The sequence below is a fragment of the Cydia strobilella genome, chromosome 10, assembly GCF_947568885.1.
Source record: "Cydia strobilella chromosome 10, ilCydStro3.1, whole genome shotgun sequence".
In the NCBI taxonomy this organism is placed as follows: Eukaryota; Metazoa; Arthropoda; class Insecta; order Lepidoptera; family Tortricidae; genus Cydia; species Cydia strobilella.
In genome coordinates, this window is record NC_086050.1 from 18,620,653 (window position 1) to 18,647,239 (window position 26,587).

The 26,587-nt window shown below is 40.1% G+C and overlaps 1 protein-coding gene across 1 annotated transcript in view; it reads left to right on the forward strand.

Moving 5' to 3' along the window:
* Positions 1 to 23,542, forward strand: part of LOC134744969 (uncharacterized) — a 49,898-nt gene extending 26,356 nt beyond the window's left edge. Inside the window, exons 2-4 of the mRNA XM_063678917.1 lie at positions 3,998 to 5,245; positions 22,371 to 23,014; positions 23,459 to 23,542. Coding sequence (XP_063534987.1) covers positions 4,213 to 5,245; positions 22,371 to 23,014; positions 23,459 to 23,542 — 1,761 coding nt within the window. The 5' untranslated portion in view covers positions 3,998 to 4,212. The remainder of the gene's footprint in view (positions 1 to 3,997; positions 5,246 to 22,370; positions 23,015 to 23,458) is intronic.
* The last annotated feature ends 3,045 nt before the right edge of the window (positions 23,543 to 26,587 follow it).

A 26,587-nucleotide genomic window follows, 5' to 3' on the forward strand; every position in this document is an offset into this window, starting at 1 on the left:
TTAAAATAAAACTGCGACGATAATACTTTACAATATTATAGCTCTTACCAGATAGCGCGGCGATTGTTACATAGTATGTATAGTAGTTCTTACGGCTAACTCTTTGTCTATTGTAAGTATAACCGCACGTGCTACTACCTGCAAAAAAGGTTCGGTCATAGGCATATAATTCTAATAGGGTATTTGACTACTTGTCAAATCAGTTTCTTTTTTCGAACTGTCAAAACGATTTTGCTGTCGAGGCGAACATACGCTCTTTGCCCTCGACCCCGCCGCCTGCGTCGGAGAGGCAGCGCGTCAGGATCGGCTTCGCGCCCCCTCTCCAACTCCTCCTTCTGCAACATGACTTATTCGCAGAAGGAGGCCACCGCTTCAAAATTCCTATCGCTGCTCAGCATCGCCGCTATGATGCTGTGCAGCGACAGGTCCACCACCCCTGTTGCCGCCCTGAGGGCAGCTCTTTCCACGGCCCAGCGATTGCACTCTTCCAGAGTGTGCTGGGCCGTGTCGTCCACCGCGCCACATTCGTGGCACTGGGGCCGCGGCTCCCTCTTAATTGTAAACAGGTAGTGTCCGAAGCAGCCGTGTCCGGACACTACCTGCGTCACCATATAGGTCAGGGCCCCCCTCCTCCTGTCCACCCACTCATTCATCACCGGGAGGATAGCCCCTATGGTTCGGGTTCCATAGTGGCTATCCTCCAAGGCATCCCTCCATCGCGCTCGTAGGCGCTCCGCGGCTGCCTGCGCCATCCTTTCGGCCTCCTCCATGTCTGGGGGCTCGTCACGCCCCCTGGCCTCCGCCCTCAGCTCGTGCCCCTCCGCCAACACCTCCGCGTGCAGCTCCCACGGCGGCGTGCCGGCAAGGAGGCACGCCGCTGCATGAGAGGTGGTGCGGTAGGCCCTCACCATCCTCTGGGCCACCATCCTCTGCGGCTGGCGGAGCAGCGCCTTCGTGGCCTCCGTGAGTCGTCCGGCCCAGATTGGGGCTCCGTAGAGCGCCGTACTCCGGACGACCCCCGCATCTGCATGCTGCTGCGTTTCTGCATGGGGCATTCGGCCCCCCTAGGTTGGGTAGTAGGCGGCCCAGAGCCGAGGTAGCACCCACGGGACGAGGAGCCATTCTCGTGAAGTGCTCCTTAAAGGTCCACCTTCTGTCCAGGACAAGTCTCAAGTACTTAAAGTGGGTCCTGATCTGGACAGATTCGCCCCTAACCCTTACAGCGGTGCTTGCCGGCAGCCGCCCCCAGCCCCTTGGTCCCCCGAGGACCATGGCCTCGGTTTTCGGCAGTGAGAACTGTAACCCGAGGAGGCCTATGCGGTGGACCGTGAGCTCGGTCGCTACCGCCGCCCGCCTGAGCACCTCCTCCAGCTCCTTTCCTCGCACGGCCACCAGTGTGTCATCCGCAAGGACAGACCCCTGCGGAACCCCTCACTCCATGGCCCTCACACCCCTAACCCCCCTCCGCTCGTAGTGCACCACCCGCCCCGTCAGGTAGTGCTCTACTACGCGCCTTAGGTAATGCGGCACTCCATGGTAGCGGAGTGCCTCCGCGATTACCGTGTAGGGGAGGGAGCCGAACGCGTTGGCGATGTCCAGCGACACTGCCACCACTCCCTCTCCCTTACCCTCCGCTGCCACTCCGAATTCCCTCAGAGCTCCCACCGCGTCTACGCCTCTCTACGCGTCTTTGTGTGCGCCTTTGTTACGCATCTCGTTGACATATTTTAGACTGGTTCTGTAGCGTTCGACTCGCCGAAACTCAGTAACCGTAGAGGGACCCCACACAGCCTCGCAATTTTTCTGTAGTTAATTTTGAATCTTATTGCAAGTTCAATAGAAATTGTAATTCAATAACCGGTTAAATTGACCGAACCGTTTTTTATTGAGTGGGTAGCACGTGCGGTTTTACTTACAATAGACAATGAGTTAGCTGCAAGGGCCAGCTTGAAAATTAACGACTATACATAGTATAGCCGTATAGTATACGCGGTCAAAGTTACGAATCTTGTTTTGCAGGTAGTAGCACGTGCGGTTTTACTTACAATAGACAAAGAGTTAACCAAAAGGGCCAGCCTAGAAACTAACGACTATAGTAAAATCATATTTTAACCACACTAATTACATAGTTACGGTATACGGCAAATACTGGTTTTTAGGTAAATATTTGGTGGGTTTTTACTAACTACCCTCTAGTTGCGGTCAACTGCTGCTTAGAAAGCGTCGTTCCACGCTGGGTTCCACTCTCCCATTAAAATAAGTGACTGAGGACTGGAATAGAATCCACAGGTCCGCCTTTTAGAATCCTGAATCCCCGTACACGCAAAAGTACGTGTTGACGCGGCACTTACGTCCTTTTATAAAGAGTTTTTTAATGAAAACTCAAAAATGACCCAACCGATCATGTTCAAAGTTTTTGTTTCTCAAAGTATTTTCTAGGGTCTACTCTTCCGATATTTTTTCATATTTTATTAAACTTTGTTCCAAAAGTTATAGAGGGATGAACATTATTTTGGCCTTTGGAAACGGTTTTTTCCCAAAAGTATTAAATTTATCGAAAAAAGTGCATAATAACTTTGAAGTTATTTTTAAAGACCAATTTAATGATGTGCCACACGTTGGTGGTTTCAGATTGTTTTATTGTGACACTTAGTTACATGTATGGAACGCCCCTCTTAAAATATATTTTTTACTAATTGGACTACTAAATCCAGTACAAAATACACCTTTATTTCAGATTTCTATACCCTGTCAGCAGTGTCAGCACTCTAAATAGTTTATACCCACCAAATTGGGTATAAACGAGTAAATACGGGTAAATTGAGTAAATACTGAGTATTTACTCGGTATTTACTCTTGAGTATTTACTCACTACCCATCTCTAGCTGTAAGCGAGCGAGAGAGAATAAGAAAGCCGATGTGTGTAATGACCAATGCACACGCGTTTCATAGGACGTTTTTTAACACACTTGCGAGAAAAAAAGAAACTTTCATATTAATCAAATTTTAATAGTTAAAACAGTTAGTATTGTGTGTTTCATCTGTCATATTCGTACTGCCGGCCGGGCCGCGCACCGCGCAGGCGGTCGGGCGCGCCCGTGCCCGCCAGTCCGACCAATTAAAGAAGGCTCCCTTTCCATGCATATTATTAGCAATCAGTTATCTTCTTAACTCAGTCGGATAATATAATGAAAAAGCACGAGTGGAATAATACACTGAAAGAGCACGCGTGTTTAATATCTAGGATTATGAGCCAAAAATCGGTGGAATTAAAACGTCATTTTGAGCATGTGTGTTGAAAATCACATTTACAATCGGGTCTATCGCGAATTTATTTTGTTACCCATTATTATTTATCTCCACGGGACTTAATCGCGTAAAATAGTTTTAAATTTACCTCCGACGTTTCGAGGACGGCGTTGTCCCCGTGGTCTCGGAGAAGACTGGCCCGTTCCAGTCACCTGGCGTTTATAAGATCGATTGCAGTTGTGGTAGTTCCTACATCGGGGAAACGAAACGTACCATTGCGGAGCGAGTTAAGGAACATATCGCAGCTGTCAAGAACCGTCAGGTGAACAAGTCTGCCGTTGCTGAGCATTTACTAGAGTCAGGGCCTGTAGTATGTGTAAAACGGAACGCTCTCTTCTGCAGTGTCGGGTGTTGTGTATTGCTACGCTCCAATAAAATAAATCTACAAAATTAAGTAGTTTTAATCCAAGATACAATATTGGCGACGAGGACACTCGGACAGCACGGTGCAACGACTAAATTAACCAGAAGAACATAAAATCGGTCACAAGTAAGAAATAAATTACTTCAAAATATGTGATGATAATGGCGGTGGCAAACGCACTTTGAGGTTATCTACAAATTAAAAGGTACCTTGATAAATCGTTGTTACTAACATTCATGGACCGACTGAACGTGTAATGAAACGTTATTATGACAGGTGTCACTGAGGGTAAGAATAAAAATGATAATAGTTTGGCAGAAGCAGAAGACGCCGATGTTCTAATATCTTTGGTAAAACAAGGAAAAAGGAGTTACATTTACCGGTGTGGAAAAGACATTTTAATAAGAATAATAAGTGAAGAAGGTTTACAGTGCCCGGAAAATCCAACTGTGGACGCGTTAAGGAAATTGTTAAGTGATTACTACCAAAATCAAGTGCAAACTGTGCAAAGCCAACCTAAAATTTTAAAACACAAAATCATGACAAACTACGAAATAAAACCATTTAACGGAGACAATTGGGAGGTCTTCGAGCAACAGTTAGAATCTTTAATACTCTTAAATGATGTACCAGAAGAAAAAAAAGTGGCATTGCTTATTACTAAAATAACCTCAAATGTGTTTGAAACACTACAAATTCTATGTAAGACAAAAAAACCAATAACATTAACTTACAAAGAGTTATGCGACACGCTAACAGAAAAATATAAACACACTAAGACCCCACTATTAGACAGGGCCGAGTTTAGACGACGCAACCAACTCCCTACGGAGTCAGTGGATGACTATGTGTTAAATCTCCGAAAATTATCTCGGAAATGCCAATTCAAAGATGAAGAGGACCAGATTAAAGAAAAACTTGTTGACGGAGTGTACTCTAAGCTAATTAAATTTGAATTGATGAAACAAAGTGCCGAGGCTAAATTAGAAGACCTTATAAAATTAGCAAAAACAGTAGAGTCTGCATATAAGCAAGCCAATGGAGAAGAAGAAACTAGCAATATTTCATATGTCAAACCTAATTCCAAAATGCCAAGACAGAGGTATGCACCCTCAAAGAAGAATAATAATAATAACACGAAAAGTAAGTGTTTCTGCTGCGGAAAAGATAATCACATGAAAAAAGATTGTACACTGAAGACAAAGTTTTGCTCGGAATGTGGTCAACAAGGTCATATATATAAAATGTGCCCAAAGAAGTATCGACAGACAAATATGTTGGAGGTAACAAATGAAGAAAAAACGGAGGACCAAGGATTGGAAGACATAAAAAACTTATACGAAGAATATCCAACTTATACCTTTGACAGAGTAAGTAGGATACCACCACATTTTATAGAGCTGACCATAGGTCATGGACAGAAAGTACAGTTTGAAGTGGACACTGGTTCCGAAGTGTCAGTGATGCCTCTTAAATTCCACAAAAAATATTTAAAAGAATATACTATGGAAAAATCAAAAGCCATATTTCGAAATTTCGACCAATCAGAATCCCAGCCTCTGGGCATTATTTGTAATGTACCAGTGCAGTATAATAATAAATACAAACAATTAAATATTTATGTGTCGCATGACTCAACACCTTGTTTAATGGGTCGGGATTGGTTAAGTCAATTAAATATGTGGCCTCCAACTTTTAAAAATGTAGCTTATTGTCATCCTAATATATTGGTAAAAAATGTTTCAGATGCCAAACAACTAATTGATCAGGAGTTCGCAACAGTATTCAGCCCTGGGTGGGGTACATTCAGAGGTGAAGCGATTTCATTAAAATTAAAAAAAGATGCCGTACCCAAGTTTCTGCCTGTTCGTCGTGTGCCGTATGCACTGCGAGATAAGGTAAAACATGAAATTGTTAGATTACAGCAAAATGGTCGCATAGTGCCAGTCGAACAGAGTCAATGGGGTACGCCGGTAGTACCAATTATAAAACCAGACGGCTCTGTAAGACTTTGTGGGGACTATAAAGTCACTTTAAATCCAAATTTGGAAATAGACCATTACCCCCTCCCACATGTGGAGGACATTTTTGAAACTTTAAAACAGGGAGAATACTACTGCGAGCTTGATCTTCGGGAAGCTTACTTACAAGCTGCTTTGACTGAGGAGAGCCAATTGCTAACCACCATTGTAACAGAATTTGGAACATATAAGTACAAATACTTACCCTATGGAGTTAATACTGGGCCTGGGTCTTTTCAAAGACTAATGTGTAAAAAACTGATAGGTATACCAAACACAATTGTGTTTATTGATAACATCTACGTGGCAGGGAAAAGTTTGCAAGAAACTTATGAAACCCTGGTCAAAGTGCTTAAACGACTACAAGAATGTAATTTTAAATTAAAACCAGAAAAATGTAAGCTCTTCACTAGCCACATGGATGTGTTTGGTTTTCGCATAAATAAAGAGGGAATGAGTCTCATAAAATCAAATATTGAGCCATTGTTAAATGTTCCTGCACCAACTAATCTGACAATGTTAAAATCATTTTTAGGTAAAGTTAATTATTACTCCCGGTTCCTAAAGGACATGGCCAAGATTCTTAGTCCATTATATGAATGTACTAAAATAAATAGATTTAACTGGACAGCGGACTGTCAAAAGTCTTTTGACACAATAAAAAATAAATTAGCCTCCGCAGACAATTTAAGACATTTCAACCCGGACCTCCCAATAATAGTAACTTGTGATGCCTCAAACTATGGACTAGCAGCCGTTCTATCTAACCGGGACCAAAATGGTATAGTTAAGCCCATAGCATATGCAAGCAAAAAATTAAACAATACTGAACAAAAATATGCTGCCATAGACAGAGAAGCCATGGGAATAGTGTTTGCGGTCACCAAGTTCTACAACTATATTTATGGCCGACAATTTGAATTGGAAACGGACAGTTCTGCACTAGTCAGGATTTTTGGACCAACTAAAGGTATACCAAAAATGGCTGCAAAGCGGCTACAACACTATGCTATATTCCTCTCAGCTTTTAACTACAAAATTAAACACATAAAAACTAACAATAATCCAGCAGATTATTTGTCCAGAAATCCTGACAATAAAGAATGTACCAGCCAACATGCCCATTCAATATATAATGTAGATAATTTTATGCATGTAATATATACAAACAGCTCTGAAATAGACTATTTGAATTTCAAAATAATACAAGAAAATACAGAAAAGGATCTACTTTTGAGTCAGATAATTGAATATTGTAGAACAGGTTGGCCCAATAAAAATCATATTAAGGCTGAATTTTTACCATTTTATAATAGGAAAAATGAAATAAGTGTGGATCAGGGCTGTTTACTTTGGGGACATAGAGTAATAATTCCAGAAATAAATCAAAAAGCAGTGTTAAAAAGTTTGCATAAAACACATTTTGGCATTATTCGCATGAAAGAAATAGCACGGTCATATTTTTGGTGGCCTAATTTAAATTCAGAAATAGAAAATATTGGAAAGTCATGTATAATCTGTTTATCAAATCTTAAAAATCCCATAAAATCCCCGCAAACATGGCCAACGCCACCTACAGCGTGGTATCGACTTCATGCGGACTTTTTGGGGCCATATTATAATAAAATGTATTTAGTAATTATAGACAGCTACAGTAAATGGCCCGAGGCCTTTGAAATGTCAAACATGACAGCCGCTAAAACAATTGATGTACTAGATAAATTATTCAGCCGGTTTGGATATCCGAACCAACTAGTCACAGATAATCAGACTACGTTCACATGTACGGAATTTAATAACTATTGTAAAGAGAATAACATTAAACAAACATTTGCGCCACCTTACCACCCAGCGACCAACGGAGCCGCAGAGCGATTTGTACAAACTTTCAAATCAGCCGTTACCAAAATAAGAGAGAGTGGATGCAGTATCAACTCGGCAATCAATTTATTTTTGTTTGATTATAGAACCACACCTCAAAGGACTACAGGTGAAACGCCGGCTCGTTTGTTGCTGGGGAGGGAATTAAGGAATAGATTTAGTTGCCTTAAACCTCCACCTATAATTGAAAGTTTATCTGAAAGGAAGGGGAGAGAAGCATGTAAAAGAAAAGTTAAATTTGTAACAGGGCAAAAAGTGATGGTAAGAGACTATAGAAAAGGCCATAAACCTTGGTGTGTAGGAAAAATTGTGTCAGAATCTGTTCCAGATTTAACTTATATAATTGAGGTTCAAGGTATGATGTGGAAACGTCATATTGATCAAATGGTGTATTGTAATGATGATGTCGATAGTAATTAGCGTTAAGTTTTGTATCGTAGGCCAAGTTTAACTTGTATTTATTTATAAATGATGCCAAGATATGTACTTGTTTTGAACAACTCATTATCCAAGCTATGTAGAGTGGTTCAAAGCACACTATGACTGATGTAGTTCATTTAGGACTACACTAGGATTAATAAATAATCCTCTGCCATGTAATTAGACTTAAGTAAAACTAGATTAGTTTTAGGATTAGTCCGGGAGAGTGTAGTATGTGTAAAACGGAACGCTCTCTTCTGCAGTGTCGGGTGTTGTGTATTGCTACGCTCCAATAAAATAAATCTACAAAATTAAGTAGTTTTAATCCAAGATACAATAGGGCCAAACCACTGGATTGAGCTTCACAACCCTAGAATACTTTCTACAGATCGTGGGTTCTATAGTAGAAAAATCCGTGAAGCCATTGAAATCAAGAAACATAGAAATTTCAATCGAGACGAAGGTTTTAAGATCTCATCCACATGGAACCCAGTCATTAGTAAGTGTAAGCGAAACCAAATATCGAAAGTTGAAAAATCGAATATTGTGAGTGTTGTGTGTCGACCCGGTAGCATCCCTAGTGCGCAAAACGTTCAAGTTAATAAACAAGACCAAGTGCGGGTAGTTCGAAAAACTCGCGCGCCTAGAAGATGTTGATGTCAACTTTAGCCAGTCTTCTCCGAGACCACGGGGACAACGCCGTCCTCGAAACGTCGGAGGTAAATTTAAAACTATTTTACGCGATTAAGTCCCGTGGAGATAAATAATAATGAGTAAAAATCGTGAAAGTTTAAATCAGTGTTTTATTTTGTTACCTTTATTTACCGACGTTTAGACACAGGTTTCACTGGTCGTGGTCGCGGCTAACTGACGTCCCAGCAAAATGTGAAAACAGTTACGACGTTTATCATGTCCAGATAAGTGTATCTGGACCTTTACCTTGCTTGTTCCGACATACATCATGGGTCTACATTATTCACGGTACGTCTCATACTGGTAGCATTACCTCTACATTTGTACGAGTACGTGTATGTAATGCCTCATGTTTTTGCTGTCTTGAATATTTTGAGGCATGTCAAAAAATCATAGAATACGGTTCGCAATTTATGTTCCTCAACTCTTATTTTTAAGGTTCCGTACCCAAAGGGTAAAAACGGGACCCTATTACTAAGACTCCGCTGTCTGTCTGTCTGTCTGTCTGTCTGTCTGTCACCAGGCTGTATCTCATGAACCGTGATAGCTAGACAGTTGAAATTTTCACAGATGATGTATTTCTGTTGCTGCTATAACAAAAAATACTAAAAACAGAATAATATAAATATTAAATGAGGCTCCCATACAACAAACGTGATTTTTTTGCTGTTTTTTTCCGTAATGGTACGGAACCCTTCGTGCATGAGTCCGACTCGCACTTGGCCGGTGTTTTTTAGACATACACATAGAATATTTTTATTTGTTTATTATTTATATCATTATTCTAAGCACAAACGTTAAGCTTTAGCTACGAAAGTATAATTTTTGATAAAGCCAAAAGAAAGGAAAGAAAATTAAAATGTATATGATCCAGCAGCGAATTAAACCCTAGAGGTTTACAATGACATGGCTGGCATGCTGGCAAAATTTCTATTAATATTTTGTAAATAAATAAATAAAAAGTAAAAAACAAAATTAAACCCATAATCTTGACGTCGAACCGAACCCAGTTTTTAGGGTTCCGTACCCAAAGGGTAAAAACGGGACCATTGTATTGTATTGTGTAGTTCGGGCGATTTTCCGCAACTCGACGACTGGCGCCTATTTTGCGTGACAAAAAAAATAAAATGGGACCATATTACTAAGACTCCACTGTCCGCCTGTCTGTCTGTCCAGTCTGTCACCAGGCTGTATCTCATGAACCGTGATAGACGAACAACAAATACTAAAAACAGAAAAAAATAATTAAGGGCTCCCATGCAGCAAACGTGTTTTTTTCCCGTTTATTGCGTCATGGTACGGAACCCTTTGTGCGTGAGTCCGACTCGCACTTGGCCTGTTTTTTTCAATTAATCGAGCTGCCAGGCATCCTAATAGCTCAATAAGGTCGTTCTTTACATTTCCTTAAATTTTGTGTATTCTGTAGGTACTTATTGTTAAGTTCCTAAGTTTAATTTGAACCTTGAACTATAGTAAATTGAGATGAATTTCGTTTGTTGAAAAAGCAATGAAACAAAAGAAATGATACTTTATTTGGTTTATGAAAGTTTCTAATTAGATTGCAACTGACTTTAGGTAAATAACGTTGTAATGGACATTGGACCTTACGAGGTTAATCAATTTAAATTTTTATAAGTCCAGAAAGAAGTGTTTAGATAGCTTCAAATCATAGAGTAACTTATACTAGAGCGGTACTGTCATAATAAATTTTGTAACCCCAGTAAATTCACTGCCATCTGTCGACACACTTTAAAACTAAAAATGAAGATTTATAAAAATACTATAAAATGTATTTAAATATGGATAAATGTTTTTTTTTTATTTGCATTAATTATTTTTATGATTTTGACCCATGTTCTTTCACTGATATGCGTTAAAATTGTTAAATAACAAACGAAACCGTCAACGCCATCTATACGACAGTAAGCCAAAGCTAGTAGCGCCCTCTGAACGAGAATCAAATTTTCTTGATCGAGGCACGTTTTTTCCTTAGACTGTATCCATCTATTACGGAGTTATATCTATCTTTGCTTCAAATAAAGACAAAGTACGGTCAGCTGCAGAGAAAAGGCACCCCATGCATACAAGCTTCTATGTAGGGGTGGTATCTTTTCTCTGCGGCTGACTTGGCTTAGTAAATTGGCATTATTATATTTTTATTATTATTAGCCTGTTAGTGTGTCCCACTGCTAGGCAAAGGCCTCCCCTCTTTCCTGGAGGCGAGGGCGGATGACTTTTTCGCTATTAGGCGGAAAAGAATTGCCTCGATGCTAAGGCGGGTGCGCGGCAGCAGCAACAGTATGCTGAGGGTGTCAGCGTAGCGCCTGGACTGCCCGCTAACCAAGTACTGGGTGGAGGTTGTCATTGGCAGGGCCAGGTAGTGAATAAAAATATCTACTACTTGCCCCTGTCAGTGGAACACTTATTTTTTATTTTATTTTTTGTGTTTATCTTTATTTATAATTAACATCTAACACTAACATAGCCTTTTAAGTTTGTACTACAACTAACATTTTTTATGGACACAATGTCTGAAATAAACAATTTTTAATTTTTTTAATTTTTCCCGCCGCTTGGCTCTCCACACAGAATGTATCGAGGTCATCCCGCCATCTCCGTTTGGGTCTGTCTCTGCCCCGAGATCCATCCTATGGGATTTGGCCCAGCGTTCTGGGTGCATTCAGCAGATGTGCCCCCATTTCAGCATTAAATTACTTAACTTAAAATTCAACTACATTTTAACATCGAATTATTTAACTTCCGCAGCTCAAAAGCAAAAGTTTTAACGCGAAATCCTGAAATGGTGTTTTTACAACACACTTAAACCTTATTTTCGCCGTAAAGCTGCCTTTGTTGAGTGTCCGTATATTTTATTGCATATTAAATCTAGATGCATAGCAACAAAACAAGCAAAGGCACTGAAAGGCAAAATAGTTATTTGTTATACAAGGGTGCAAAGTTGTATTTTACCAGCGAGTGTGGAATTGAAACACGAGCAAGTGAAAGGATTCTATAGTTGAAATAGTTCTAAAATAGAATCCTGAGCGTAGCGAGTGTTTCAACACACGAGAAGTAAAATACATTTGCACCCGTGTGTAACACAAAACTTTTCACCTCACTATAGCGAGGAAAGTGCAACATCCACAGGCGTTAGATCATCTTCATCACTGGAATCACTAATTTTTTTACGATATTATAACAATAAACTCTGGAAATTCTGTATTTTTACGTGAGAAGTTTTAAAGTAAAATTTTTGTTGACAATGTTGACATTTCTGACGTATGAAATGTCAATGATGCGTTTTGAAATTGCGTCGACTCAACTTGTGCGTTCAGAATTTGCGCGTTATTTAACATCATTATTAGAAAACAAACGTTTCTTATGGAATTTTAAGGTTTATGACTTAAAATCAGTAAATAAAGCTAAATTTGGTATTTTTTATTAAATTCTCAAACCATTTATTTAATGATAATTAATATCGAACGAACCATTATTATGAGCGTTTTACGTTTTGTTATCTGTCAAGCTACTTAAACACGCTCCATCCAAGGTCAAATTACTTTCCCCACTAGTGGAAAAAATGCGTTTTTCCCCGCTGGTTTTAAAGGATAAAAGACGGCTTTCCGAGCTAGTGAGGGGAAAAGAACTTTTTGAGCCACAAACGGCACAAACTATGCTATACTTGATAAAGGCATTAGGGGAGAGCGGGGTTAAACGTGCCGATTTTCATAAAATACAAAATTAATCTATGAAAACCGTGTGAATAATACAGTCGCCATCAGATATATCGGAGCGGCCGAAGTGCTCACAAATATTTGAACAAGCCTCTATTGTCAAGGCGTTAGAGTGCGTGTTCAGATATTTTTGAGCACCTCGGCCGGCTTTTGGCTTGCTCTATATTAAATAATGGATTATTTGTGTTTCTGAATAGTGATATTGTTAGGGTTCCGTACCCAAAGGGTAAAAACGGGACCCTATTACTAAGACGCGGAGTCTTAGTAATAGTCTGTCTGTCACCAGGCTGTACCTCATGAACCGTGATAACTAGACAGTTGAAATTTTTACAGATGATGTATTTCTGTTGCCGCTATAACAACAAATACTAAAAATAGAATAAAACAAATATTTAAGTGGGGCTCTCATACAACAAACATGATTTTTTTGCCGTTTTTTGCGTAATGGTACGGAACCCTTCGTGCGCGAGTCCGACTCGCACTTGGAAGGTTTTTTTTGTACATCGTTAAACGGTTTTCTTACTAGATTTTTTTTTATCAGATAGATCGAAACGGAACAACTAACCCCGCTATGGGGCTAGTTGTACCGTTGCTTCAAATTGTAGCTTATTCGTCAATTTTTAGGGTTCCGTACCCAAAGGGTAAAAATGGGACCCTATTACTAAGACTCCGCTGTCCGTCTGTCCGTCTGTCTGTCTGTCTGTCACCAGGCTGTATCTCATGAACCGTGATAACTAGACAGCTGAAATTTTCACAGATGATGTATTTCTGTTGCCGCTATAACAAGTAATACTAAAAACAGAATAATATAAATATTTAAATGGCGCTCCCATACAACAAACGTGATTTTTTTGCTGTTTTTTTTCGTAATGGTACGGTACCCTTCGTGCGCGGGTCCGACTCGCACTTGTCGGTTTTTTTTATCTCGATTCACAAGGTGTAACAAAACCAGATGGGATCCGTTTAAGGGCATATTCGGTATCGTGTTCTGATAAGGAAAAAATAAAAGAGATTTTTTTTGACGCGTCCCAAAGTTGTATTACAAAGCTGTAAATTCAGCGCCATCTTTATTACAAGAAACAAAAGATATTTGCGTCTCCGCTTCATTAGAGCGGATGGTTTTAGAATGTAATCAAACAAACATCATTAAAGCTACCACGACGGGCTGTGAGTTGTGGCCACGAAATCCGAAGTTAAGTCACAGAATAAGTTATAGTATTATCATACAGAACGGCCACGCACCGCCCCGCCCCGACTCGAATGACCTCGCCCCGCGACACCAGATTGACGGCCGTTTGCCGGCCGCTCAGTACTATTTTTAAGCAACTGACTCACACTATGACGCATGACGCGTGTACAGACGTGCCGTTCACACATAGAAACGCAAGTGATTTTTGATGTATAGCGTCCGCCCTGTGGTTAAGTTATTAAAAATCATTACTTGAGTCATTATTTAAGATGTCACATTTATATAACAAACACAACGAGCATGTAACTCCTTTAGAGTTGCAGGCGTACATGGGCTACGGAGACTACTGCTTAACATCAGGCGGGCCGTATGCTTGTTTGCCACCGACGTAGTATAAAATAAATAAATAAGGCATCTACTTATGTGTAGACATTTCATAATAATCATTTACCTACAATAACATAAGATAATTACTTATTTAATAAAATCTGCAACTGTAGAAAGTGTGCTCGATACGCCACCGTATTTAGCCTTACCATTCGATTCCTTGCATTTTATTGAGAAATAAATAATATATTTATTTCTCAATATATTTTGTATTGTATGACTACTTTTTTTTTATACTACATCGGTGGCAAACAAGCATACGGCCCGCCTGATGTTAAGCAGTCTCCGTAGCCTATGTACGCCTGCAACTCCAGAGGAGTTACATGCGCGTTGCCGACCCTAACACTCCTCTCCCTCGAGCTCTGGCAACCTTACTCACCGGCAGGAACACAACTCTCTTAGTAGTGTAAATATACATAAAAACGCAATATTTCACCGTCAAATAGCTATTTTCTGCTATCTTCTTCGTGATCGTGCTCGTGACGTCTGTTTAGTACAGGACGTTTCGTACATTGCGCACGATTGTCAGACTTTGACTTTCGTTTCTGAATTTTGTATTGTTTTAATTCATTAGAACCCACACAGAAATTAAGAGCACGTTGTAAACACGTCCGCTGTACGCTATAGGGGATATTACTGTAATGTTCTGCCACCAGAGTTCAGCACTAGCCTTTTTAGTAAACCATAGAGTAACTTATACATACTGTACCTTTAAAAGGTTTAAAATATGATACATTGATGCATCAATGCGGTTTGTTTACAGAGGACCTACCGGGAAACGCGAATCCGAAATTTCGCTATCTGCCTCTTTATCGCTCGACAGAGATGTTAGATAACGAAATTTCGATTTTCTTGTTTCGCGATAGACTCAGATTGTGGTAGTGGCGCCCCCTACGCAGTTTCGCGTAATATTCCCTATTCTCGTGGCCCAAACGAGCGAAGCGCAGACAAACGATGTTTACGCTCGACGGAGTGGAGTTTGCACCCCCCTTAGTAAGAAACGTACCCGATTCGTTCAGCTCTACACCGGTCGGCAAAGAAAAATAGAAAAATATTTATGGAAGCTTCGAAAGATACCGAGAAAGGGTTTATCTGATAATAATGTTTCTAGTTAACTGAATATAGTGGAAAAATAGCTTTGCGTGTACAAAGTCTGTTGGAATATAAAAGGGTTAGCAAAGGAAAAATATATCTTGAAAAAATATCGTTACAGCTTCTTTGATTCGCTTATGTGATTGGAAATGAAATTACATTTAAAAAGAAGGAAAATCAGAAGTCCCTGGGATAACTTAAAGGGGCCCACCAGTAAATACCGGACAAGTGCGAGTCGGACTCGCCCACCGAGGGTTCCGTAATTTTTAGTATTTGTTGTTATAGCGACAACAGAAATACATCATCTGTGAAAATTTCAGTCTAGCTATCACGGTTCATGAGATACAGCCCGGTGACAGACAGACGGACAGACGGACAGCGTAGTCTTAGTAATAGGGTCCCGTTTTAACCCTTTGGGTACGGAACCCTAAAAAAAGGAATGACGTGATAACTGAGTTAAGAGTCGCACGAACCTGCCGCCTAAAATCCGCTCCCATACAATCTTAGTTACTCTCTCATTTTTAAAATGGCATTCTGAAATAACATAAAATGTGACACGAACGTTTAAGTAACATATATTATTATCTCTGGTACTAGTTTTCTTTGCTAATTCGTTATTTCTTTGTATTTAATTAATACCAGCTTTTGCCCGTGACTTTGTTTGCGTGGAGTTAGAAATTTGGGTAGCTTATTTTTTATCCTCTGCTTTTTATCGATTCCCCATACAAACTTCCACCCTCCCCTTTTCACCCCCTTAAAGGATGACTAAGTCGGATAAAAACTACCCTATGTCCTTCCCCGGGACTCAAACAATCTGTATACCAAATTTCAACTAAATCGGTTCAGCGGTTTAAGCGTGAAGAGGTAATAACAGACAGACCAGGGCTCGGAACCGGTATTTTTTAAAAACCCCGAAATAGCCCAATATTTTGTTTTTTTTTTTATGCTCATTACTTAGTACTGAATCATGTATTTAGGAAACAATTATGCATTATTAACCCGTCCCATTAAAAATGAAATTATAAACAAAAGAACGAAAAAGAACTTAATAATACCGGTATTTTTGTATGGAGCAAATACCGGTTTCCGACCCCTGAGACAGACAGACAGACAGACACACTTTTGCATTTAGTATGGATTTAAAACAACGAAAACTATAAGTTTTAATGTCTTAAATTTTAATGTCTAATTTCATGCTAAGTTTCATGTATAAATTATTGTATGTATGTATGTATTAAGCATGTTGTTTTAAAATGAAATTGTATGTTCATGTGACACTTATTATAAAAGCTATTAAAAAGATAATAATGCAATTAATCCTAAAACACTCATTTTATCACCGGCCATAATATATTAATCGGATGTCATCATACAGATTGACGGCAACACCGGATTCGTCGCTGGAAATGGTAAAATAAATATTTAATGTTGATGTCACCTTTCAGCCGATTCTGACGATAATATTCCGTACGGGTGACAGTGCCAGTTAGCATTGCTTAATTGCTCATCTCATTAATCAATCAATCAATATATTTTATTTCAGACTAATGTCCATAGTGTTAGTGTACATTCACTTAAGCCTATGTTATTTAAACCTATACTAACTTATAATAACTTATAAACTAAGCCTCTGGATCCCATATGTACATTGTCCCAATGTTTCCAGAGGCGCAAGCAGGCGACTCTAACACTAGGCGCACGAGGCTGCTGGAACTGTCTCGCACGCGACGCATCAGGGAGGCAGTTCTTTTGCGTATTATCGCACCGAAGCAGTCCGTACGCGCCTCCGCGAACATACCTGACGCGCTGCAAAAACGAGGCAGTCCCAACAGCATCCTGAACCCATTGTTGTACTGGACGCGCAGGGCATTGAAGGCTTTTTTAGTATAATTTGTCCACAGGCTGCACGTATAAAAGGTCTGACAAAATGCCTTAAATAGCGTTATTTTGACATTCCCGTTACACCGCGCAAACCTGCGAGACAACATATTACAACGCACCGCCAATGCCCTGCGCTCCCTCTCTATATCGACGTCGTCCTGAAGATTATCGGTCACCCAGTGTCCGAGATACTTAAAGCGCGTCACCCTTTTAAGAGCAGCACCACACAAGCTGACAGTGATGGCATTAACCCGCTCACCCGCTCCGTGCCACCGTGACAGCTAGCGGAAGCCCTAAAGCCCTGATTTCTGACTGAAACCTTAAGGATGAATCACGTTAGACGGGTCCGGATCCGGGCCGAGGCGTCCGGCACTCCGTTTTCTATCGAAAGCATCACGTTATTACCGATCCATCACAAAAACCCAACTGTCAGATGCCTCTAGCGTCTAGCGCGCGTCATCCTTTATCTGCATCGAAAAATACTCCTTTTGTTAACCTGTATGATAAAATCTTTCCTTATATGCTCTCACAGGGCCGGATCTAGGGTAAAGCGAGTGAAGCGGCCGCTCTAGGCGCCGGATGGCAAGGGGGGCGCCAAAATGACAATTGAGAAAAAAAATAAGTTTTAAGACGCGAGTGTGACGCGGGCCTAAAATACGGTTCGTTTTGCTTTTGGGTAAAAAGCTTCAATGAAGGGCGCCAAAACCCGATTTCGCTCTACCCTGATCAAGTACTCGGGCCGGCACTGTGCACTCAATTAGTTATTTATTATCTTGAGTTTCGATTATTCACACCAGCGTCTCCCAAGCGTCGACGTCTTGTCAACTCTTTGGCTGCTGACGTTGACGCAATTGCGCAGAGACGCCATTTCCCACAGCGCTGACTATAGACGCCGCCGACGCTCAAAGACGCTAGTGTGGGGTGGAATATGCTGCCCCAATATTACAGGGTTCTATGTTTCACTTATATCAAACTGAAATTTGAACTTTATCATAGTGAGATTAAGTCGAATTTCAACTATCTTGAAAATTTTACATAGAACCCTGTAAAATCGGGGCAGCGAATTATATGTTGCATTAAAAATTTCTGCTGGGATCATGTATTGTTTAGTATGTAGTACCAGCTACTTAAATTGCTATTATGCTTTATAATAGCAATTTAAGTAGCTGGTACTATTCGTGTATGTATTTGTAGATATATAGGCTATATATATATATAGGCTACGGTAACTGCTTACCATCAGGCGGGCCGTATGCTTGATTGCCACCGACGTGGTATAAAAAAAAAATATATAAACATTTAATTATTCATAAATTTATGTATGTATATTTATGAGGTCGTTTGTTGTTTTAAAATTTTCTTGTTGTACATTTTTTTTTCGAACCTTACATTTCCATTTATCTGTTAGGCCTGCTAGTTGATTGGTAGAGAATGCCTACCGGCAATAAGTCCGCCATTTGTGCTTTTTCCTGTGCAATAAAAATTAAATAAATATATAATAATGCTAAGCTGGTGGTATATGTATTATTTATGTTCTTATTGAAGCGTCGAGTACCGTAAAATGGGGTGAGTAGGGTTCGCGGGGAGAGTTGGGTTATGAATGGAGAGAGAAGGGATGAAAGGGGGGTGAGATGTAATTTTAAGGCTACTGCTACAAAAATAATGTATTCCAATTTAAAATGGATCTATAGTAATACTAATACTCATAATAAAAAAAATCGATCAAACAATCTTCCAAAATCACCTTTGTATGAAAACCCATCTCACCCCAATTACGAGGGACTACGGGGTGAGGTGGGGTTTCCTGTTTATCGTCAAAGTTATGAAATGGAACTACCCAAATTAAAATAACAACTAAAATACAAACGCCCGGAACACTTTTAATATTATATACACCATTCAGTTTGCATATGTAAAAATAAAATGTTATCGAGGTTTGAATGTCAGTTTTGCTCCTACTCACCCCATTTTACGTTACTATGTCTTCGTTATTAAATAGCTCGGAAGTGTCCATGCTTATACCGCTGTGGATAAAACATACGTCACGTTCTGATCTGACACGTTGTGTTGTAAGCGCGAGACGAGGCATGAATTTTTCATGTACGGTGATGTGAAAGTAAACATATTTGGGTTATTATTTAGGTGCTGAATGTTTATTTTTGTGCCAGCAAAAAGTAAATAATTTACTAAACATCTGGCATTTCTTGTTAGTTATCCTGCTTCTACAAGAAAATCGAAAAACACTAGAAAAGAAAAGAAAAGAATGAAAATAAAATTTACAAACCAACCTATAACGTACACGTATAAACCGTATAAACCGACCTATAGTTTAAAAATGTTATATAATATGTCATTCATTATATTAACGAACATATGTACATATATTTTTTTGTAAATGTAAAATGTGACCTGTAAAATTTGCTTTTACCAATAAAGTTCTGTATTCTGTATTCTGTAACGATGTTATCAATAAAAAAAATATTTTTCATTTCTCATGCTCTGAAAGAGGGTCGTTGTTGTTCTAAAAGGTGTGCAGAAAATGATACGTGTCTGCACTAGAGCATTTTACGTTCGAAGTACGATTTTTTAATTTTTTTTAGGATAAGCAATTGAAATTTTATTTTAAATGGATTTGTTATACAATTTCCATTCTGATATTTGACTGTCCATTCCATAAATAACGATACTTTTGCATAAATTGTTAACTGAAAGTACCCTTAAGAAATACCATAAAAATGTATACTTAGTCATGTCTTAAAGAAAACACATGCATTTTACTTTCCTCGTATTCGAAATGAAAAGTAGAGTGTTTAACTCGGGTGAAATGCATCATTTCAGCCTCGGACTATTGGCGCTCTCACTGCGTTCGAGCGCCAAAATACCTCGGCAGAAATGAGTGCCTTTCATCCCTTGGTTAACAATCTACTATTTCAATTCTCATGCTCTGAAAGAGGGTCATTGTTGTTCTAAAAGGTGCGCAGAAAATGATACGTGTCTGCACTAGAGCATTTTACGTTCGAAGTACGACTTTTTTAATTTTTTTACGATACGCAATTGAAATTTGAGTTTAAATGGATTTGTAATAAATTTTTCATTTTGATATTTGACTCTCCATTCCATAAATAACGATACTTTTGTCTGAATTGTTAATTGAAAGTACCCTCAAGAAATACTATAAAAATGTATACTTAGTCATGTTTTAAAAAAAATACATGCATTTTACTTTTCTCGTATTCGAAATGAAAAGTAGAGTGTTTAACTCGGGTGAAAGGCATCATTTCTGCCTCGGACTATTGGCGCTCTCACTGCATTCGAGCGCCAAAATACCTCGGCAGAAATGAGTGCCTTTCGTCCCTTGGTTAACAATCTACTATTCCTTAGTGCTGCTGTTTTTTTGGAACACTTATGCATTAAAATATTAATAATTCAGTGTATTTATCTGTTATTTGATCCTTCTGCTAGTTTATTTATAGATTATTGAAACATGTTAAACGTTAATTCGACTAATTCGTTACCCATTTAAAATTCCTTTTTCACCTCAGCAGCTCGAAAAAGCCTACTTTCGTCACTCCCTGGAGTGAAACAATGTAGCTTTTTAATTTAGTGAAGGCCATGAACTTCATACTTTTATTACATTTTTTTTATGGTACGGTACGGTCCGGTCAGGTCCGGTCCGGTCCGGTCCGGTCTCGTCTCGTATCGTATCGTACCGTATCTTATCGTATCGTACATATTTTTTTTCTGTTTATTCTGTGTAATTCGAAACACATTTTAACCTTTAATATGTTCTCACTACTGAGGTGAAAAATTATGTGTGCAACACGAGAGCAAAGTTATTTTACATCTCGTGTTTTTGAGTCCCTCGCTACGCTCAAGATTCTACCTTAGAATCTTTCGCTTTCTCGGGACTCAAACTAAACACTCGCAAGAAAAACCAATTTTCCTCTCTTGTTGCACAAATAACTATTTGTTTACACCTGCCAACCTGCCTATTCTAAAATAGGACTTACGCTTGTTTACAACAGCCGTGGCATAAAGAAACTATATTGCCATTATAAGAGCGTAATGTAGCCAGAAGCAATAAAGGTATTAAAGGGGAAGGTCGGGCAACGTGCCCTTTTATCTTCCGCAGCCATTGGAGCAGACACTGGAAGTCTAAAAGGACTAGCATGACGGTTGCGCGATTTTTTAGACACTAAGTAGGCTAAAGGGCCCCCTGACTATTAATCCGCTGGACGATATCGGCCTGTCAGTTGTTCGGAACTGTCCAATTTTTAATCTTACTGACAGGCCGATATATTATTGATTCCATATTTGTAATTGTTTTTTGTAATTTTTGCTAAATTTTATTGTTTGCAAAAATTGACATGTATAAGTGCCCCTGTGGCCTATTTGCTGAATAAATGTTTGATGTTTGATATCGTCCGGCGGACTGATAGTCAGTGGGCCCCTTTAGGGATCAATTGAATTTAACGGGGAACTGATTAAGATTGAACAAAATGACGTAAAGCAGTCCGAAAAAATAAGTGTTTTTTCTAACAAACTTAAAAAATACTTAGCTCAGAGACCTTACTACAAACTTGGACGAATTTATTGGTAAATTATTGGTAAGCCCATATCTAGATCTCGATCCCCATTAAATGTGTGGTACCTCGACGACGGCACTCTGGGGGGTAGGCCAGAGGAGGTTGAACAGGACCTGCTTGCGCTACTTCCACTTTTTCGGGAGCTGGGGCTCGAAGTCAACTCTAGTAAATGTGAGTTTTTTTCTTGTAGCGCCAGCTCTCAACCTTCCTTCTCTTTGTTTTGTTCCTTACTCCCCGGCCTCAAGGAGTTATCTACCCAGAATTTAAATCTTTTGGGTTCTCCCGTGTTTTTCGCAGCTATACCTGAAGCATTCATGGTGAGAGAGCAGCTTCTTAGGTCCGCTGGTGAGAGGCTGAAAAAGCTCCCGGCCCATGTGGCACTTACTTTGTTAAGGTCCTGCTTTGCCGTTCCCAAGGTGACATACTTTCTGCGTACTGTACCTGCCTGGCTGCACCCAGGCCACATGGACTCGTTTGACCTGGTGTTGAAAGAATGTGCTGAGGGTGTACTGAATGTCTCGTTGAATCCGGACCAGTGGGACTTGGCTTCGTTGCCTATACGGAGTGGCGGACTTGGCATACGGCGCGTGCGGGATGTGTGTCTTCCGGCCTTCCTGGCATCGGCGGCGGGGGTCGTGGACCTTGTCACTAAGATTTTATCCTAAGATGGTGGCAAGGCGGTAATACCTTTCGCTTCCGATGCGTTGTCGGCCTGGGAGGCTCTCAACCCGGGTGCGTCAGTGCCTGAACGGACGTTTCGTCAGCGCTCGTGGGACGAGGTCAATATTAAGCGTCTGTTTGGCTGTCTTTTAGATCAAGCTTCTGGTGCGGATAGGGCCAGGCTGAACGCGGCTTCGGCGCCGGAATCTGGGGCTTGGATGCACGCCCTTCCCTCCCCGAACTTAGGCACCCTGCTCGACAATGACTCGTTGCGGGTGGCCGTTGCTCTTCGTCTGGGCTGCGATGTTTGTCAACCACATCTATGCATCTGCGGGTCCATGGTGGAGAGCAACGGGCACCATGCTTTGAGCTGTTGCCGGTGCGCGGGGAGGTTCCCACGGCACCACGCCTTGAATGACATTGTTCGAAGGGCGCTGGTGTCAGCCAATGTCCCGTGTGTGCTGGAGCCGCCGGGTCTTAGTCGGTCAGATGGGAAGAGGCCGGATGGATTGACTCTGGTGCCGTGGGAGAAAGGTAAGTGCCTTTTGTGGGACGCCACCTGCGTCAGCACATTCGCCGCCTCGCACCTTGGCCGCACCGTGCGGTCGGCAGGAGCAGCCGCTGAGCAGGCGGCGTCCCTAAACAGGGACAAGTACTCGGGGCTAACAAACTACTTGTTCGTTCCCCTTGCTGTGGAGACGTCTGGGTGCTGGTGCGCGGAGGCGAAAACTTTTCTCGGGGAGCTGGGGCGTCGCCTGCGGGAGAGGGGTCTCGACCCCCGCTCCGGGTCGTTCCTGGCGCAGAGGTTGTCCATCGCGGTTCAACGCGGAAACGCAGCAAGCGTGATGGGCACCTTTGCGTCGGGAGCGATGCGGGGTGGGTTGTTCGACTTGTTTTTAAGGGTTAGTTTAGGTTTAGTATTAGTTAAGTATATTGTGGTTATTTTTAAGCATTGAATGTTGTAAAACTATGTTTTCACTTAAATAAATATTTGTTTATAATTATTAGATTAATTTATTGATATCTCGCTTTCTGCTTTAATGCATTTTTTGTTTTCTACTCTATTATGACTGGAAAACCATCACTGACAAAAATCTAGACTGGACAAAAATCAGCTGTTTTATAGGAAACATTGACATTCACCGAAAGGTATGAGACAGCACCAGATTATTTTTTCGCGATTTCTAGGTTGGCCCCCATAGTAAAAGTTGTTCAGTATGATCTACATATTCACCTTTCAGAGTTCGTTCAGAGATAACAAATTCACCCTGTATAAGGAGTATGAAAAGAGAGGTTTCCTTGCATTACAAGTTAAGGATATATGACCCACGCTACAAAGGCCGGGCCCGGGCCGGGGCGCCCGACACTTCAGTTTTCTATAGAAAGCATCATGTCATCACCGATCACCTGTCACAAAAAAAAGTGTCGGAATCCTCGTCCCAGGCCCGGATCGTACTAGTGTGAGTCATCCCTTAAAAGGTCATAATCATTCGGGAAAACTGGCGTTTTTTCTGTGGACGTTACGAGTACGAAAGAACGATTTAGGTACATATTTCAAGACTGAATTTATTAAGTAGTAGGTTGTAATGTAACATGCCGATATTATGGATAAAGTTCGAAAATTTGACTTTAAACTCAGTTTAGTTTATGATGTCTACAGGAAAGACGCATAAGTTTATCCCATGCTAAAAAAAATGTTGACCCAAAAGCGTTTCATTGCTATAATATAGTGATATCTGATATGACATCAAACAGGCGGAGCATGCTAGGTCCGGAACCCGCTCAAAAACGCTCGTCACGCGTCGGGAACGTAATTAAAGTGAAGCGGGGCCTGATAAATGGCTCTACACGGTAACGTGTGTAACTTCTACAGTTGGAACATTCCTGCCTTCATCATCATCACATCGCTCCAGCAATTCTGACCAAATGACCATCAAAAAAATTACTTATGTCCGTAAAACTTAATCTCACTTTTTTGTTCAGTCCAGTCAAGTAAAAAATTTAAGCACGTGCCCGTAGAATTTAAAACAGAAAATGTACAACTAGATACTCCAGAGCATTAAGCACAGCCCGTTTCATAATTTACTGTTGTTACACGCATGAATTTATTTTTCACACCTTATACTAGATTTATTTAATAATACTTTTTATTATTTTAATATATTTTAGACTTAGTATTTATTTCTTAAATATTGACATCATTGTTTTCTTGTGTTCTTGTAATGATATTGTTTTATATATATATATTTTTTTTAGCGTTTTTAATTTATTTCTATTTGCATTGTTTTGTTAATATTAATTGTAATTTCATTTATACTGATGTTCAATTCTAATTCTAATTATTATTATTAAAAAAAACCGATCATTATACGACAAGTAGTACAAGCTGAAATGTACGTATATTTTACCTGTGTGAAAATTGTATACATGTGATAAATAAACTAAACTATAGGTTACTTTCAAACCCCGGCTCGCACCCATCAGTTTTTCGTAACATTCCTAGAGTTAGAATAAGCTTAGCCCACAGTGCACGGGTTATTTTAAACGTCAAACTTCTATAAAATTTTGACGTTTAAATAACACTTTCACAGTCTTAAGAGGCTATCAAAATCGCTGCCAATAAATCATTTTATTATAAAATACATTAAACTTGAGATTGAAACTCCGCAAATTTACAATTTTTATTTAATGACATTGAATTAATAAATTGCTATTAGGGGATGCGCAAGACATGTTTTTTTTTTATACCACGTCGGTGTCAATCAAGCATACGGCCCGCCTGATGGTAAGCAGTTACCGTAGCCTATGGACGCCTTCAACACCGGAGATATTACACGCGCGTTGCCGACCCTTTAAAAACCTGTACACTCCTTTTTCGAAGAACCCCATACTGTAGCCCCTCGGGAAAACCTGCGTACGAAACATAACGTAACGTTGACGTAACGTGGTGTTTGTATTTTACTTCCAATAAATTTTCATAGCCCGGGCTTAGGTACTTATATGTATATGAAAATCGATTATTAAGGAGTAAACTCCAAGAAACACGCAATCGGGATCAAATTAAAATCCACAAATCAATTTAATTTTTTTATTTAAAAATATTTTTTTTCCTGCTTAACCTAAACACCACTTTTTTCACTAAGCATCACATTTATCTGTAGATTAGGTAGTAGGTACTTATTATCTTTAAAAGTAAGGAGTCGTCGACATCACTTTTCTCTTATAACAAAATCGTTGCTTGCCGTAATGTTCTAACTCATACAATGGCTTCAAGATCTTCTCCAATTCTTCATCAGTCTGATCCCGTTTCTTTGACATTAAGAACTTTACGTGGCCCCTCAATCTGCAGTCGTAATATATCATATAATCACTATTCACAGGCTTATATGCATAAACTTCGTATGTACCGCTAAGGCGCATTGTAGATTTCGGGTCCAGAAAGTAGTATTTTGTTGTTTTGTGTCCAGCAACTATACCTTTTATCGGCTTGTCGTAGCCTTGATCCTCTTCACTCAACAACGCATCATCAAACGTAAATGTTTCGTTCTGAAGATCATATTTCGCTTTGTATCTATCCAAATCTTCTTTCGCTGGTGAAGTGAAGATTGTGGTTCTGCAATACTCGTATCCAACGCCAGTGAGGCCTGCGGCAAACTTGTATATTATATACCAGGTTCCAGTTAAATAATTAACGTCTAATGTTTTATTGTTCATATGAATGCAGTATCTCACATTATGTGTGGCTATATCTAAGGTTGTAAGCGGCTTATGGTATTCGTTGACGTCGATAAAATATTTTGTACAGTAAACCAAATTGATGATCAAGAATAATATGAACAGTTTCATTTTAAACACGTGCACTTTGTTGAATGAAACGTCTATTACTTCTTATTATCGAGTTGGCTCGGGACGATATGGATGTTTTAGCGGTTAGAGTAGTAATGGTATCATTAAGGTTAAAGGGTCATTGATATGATTGTGGCACGAGTATTAAAAGTAAATATAATGCTAAAGTGGATGCCGCAAAAGAAGCGCGGACGTGGCAGGGCCAGACGGAGATGGCGGGACGATTTAGATACCTTCATCAGTAACTGGTCGGAAAACAACAAAACAGCGGGAGTTCTGGAGATCAAGGGGAGAGGCCTTTGCCCAGCAGTGGGAGACTACGGGCGGAAATATAGGTAAACGCCCATATGCTCGGGACGATACGAAAATTAAATAGGTATCTAATCCAAGTAATAAAGCCGCCTACATTGACATTATCTGGGTTTTACCTGCTGCTAGTTTTATTTTCGTAGTAGATGTGGGCGTAAGGTAGGCAAATTTATGCAAAGTGTCAGGAAAACTATTATTCTGGAGCCAACTCGATC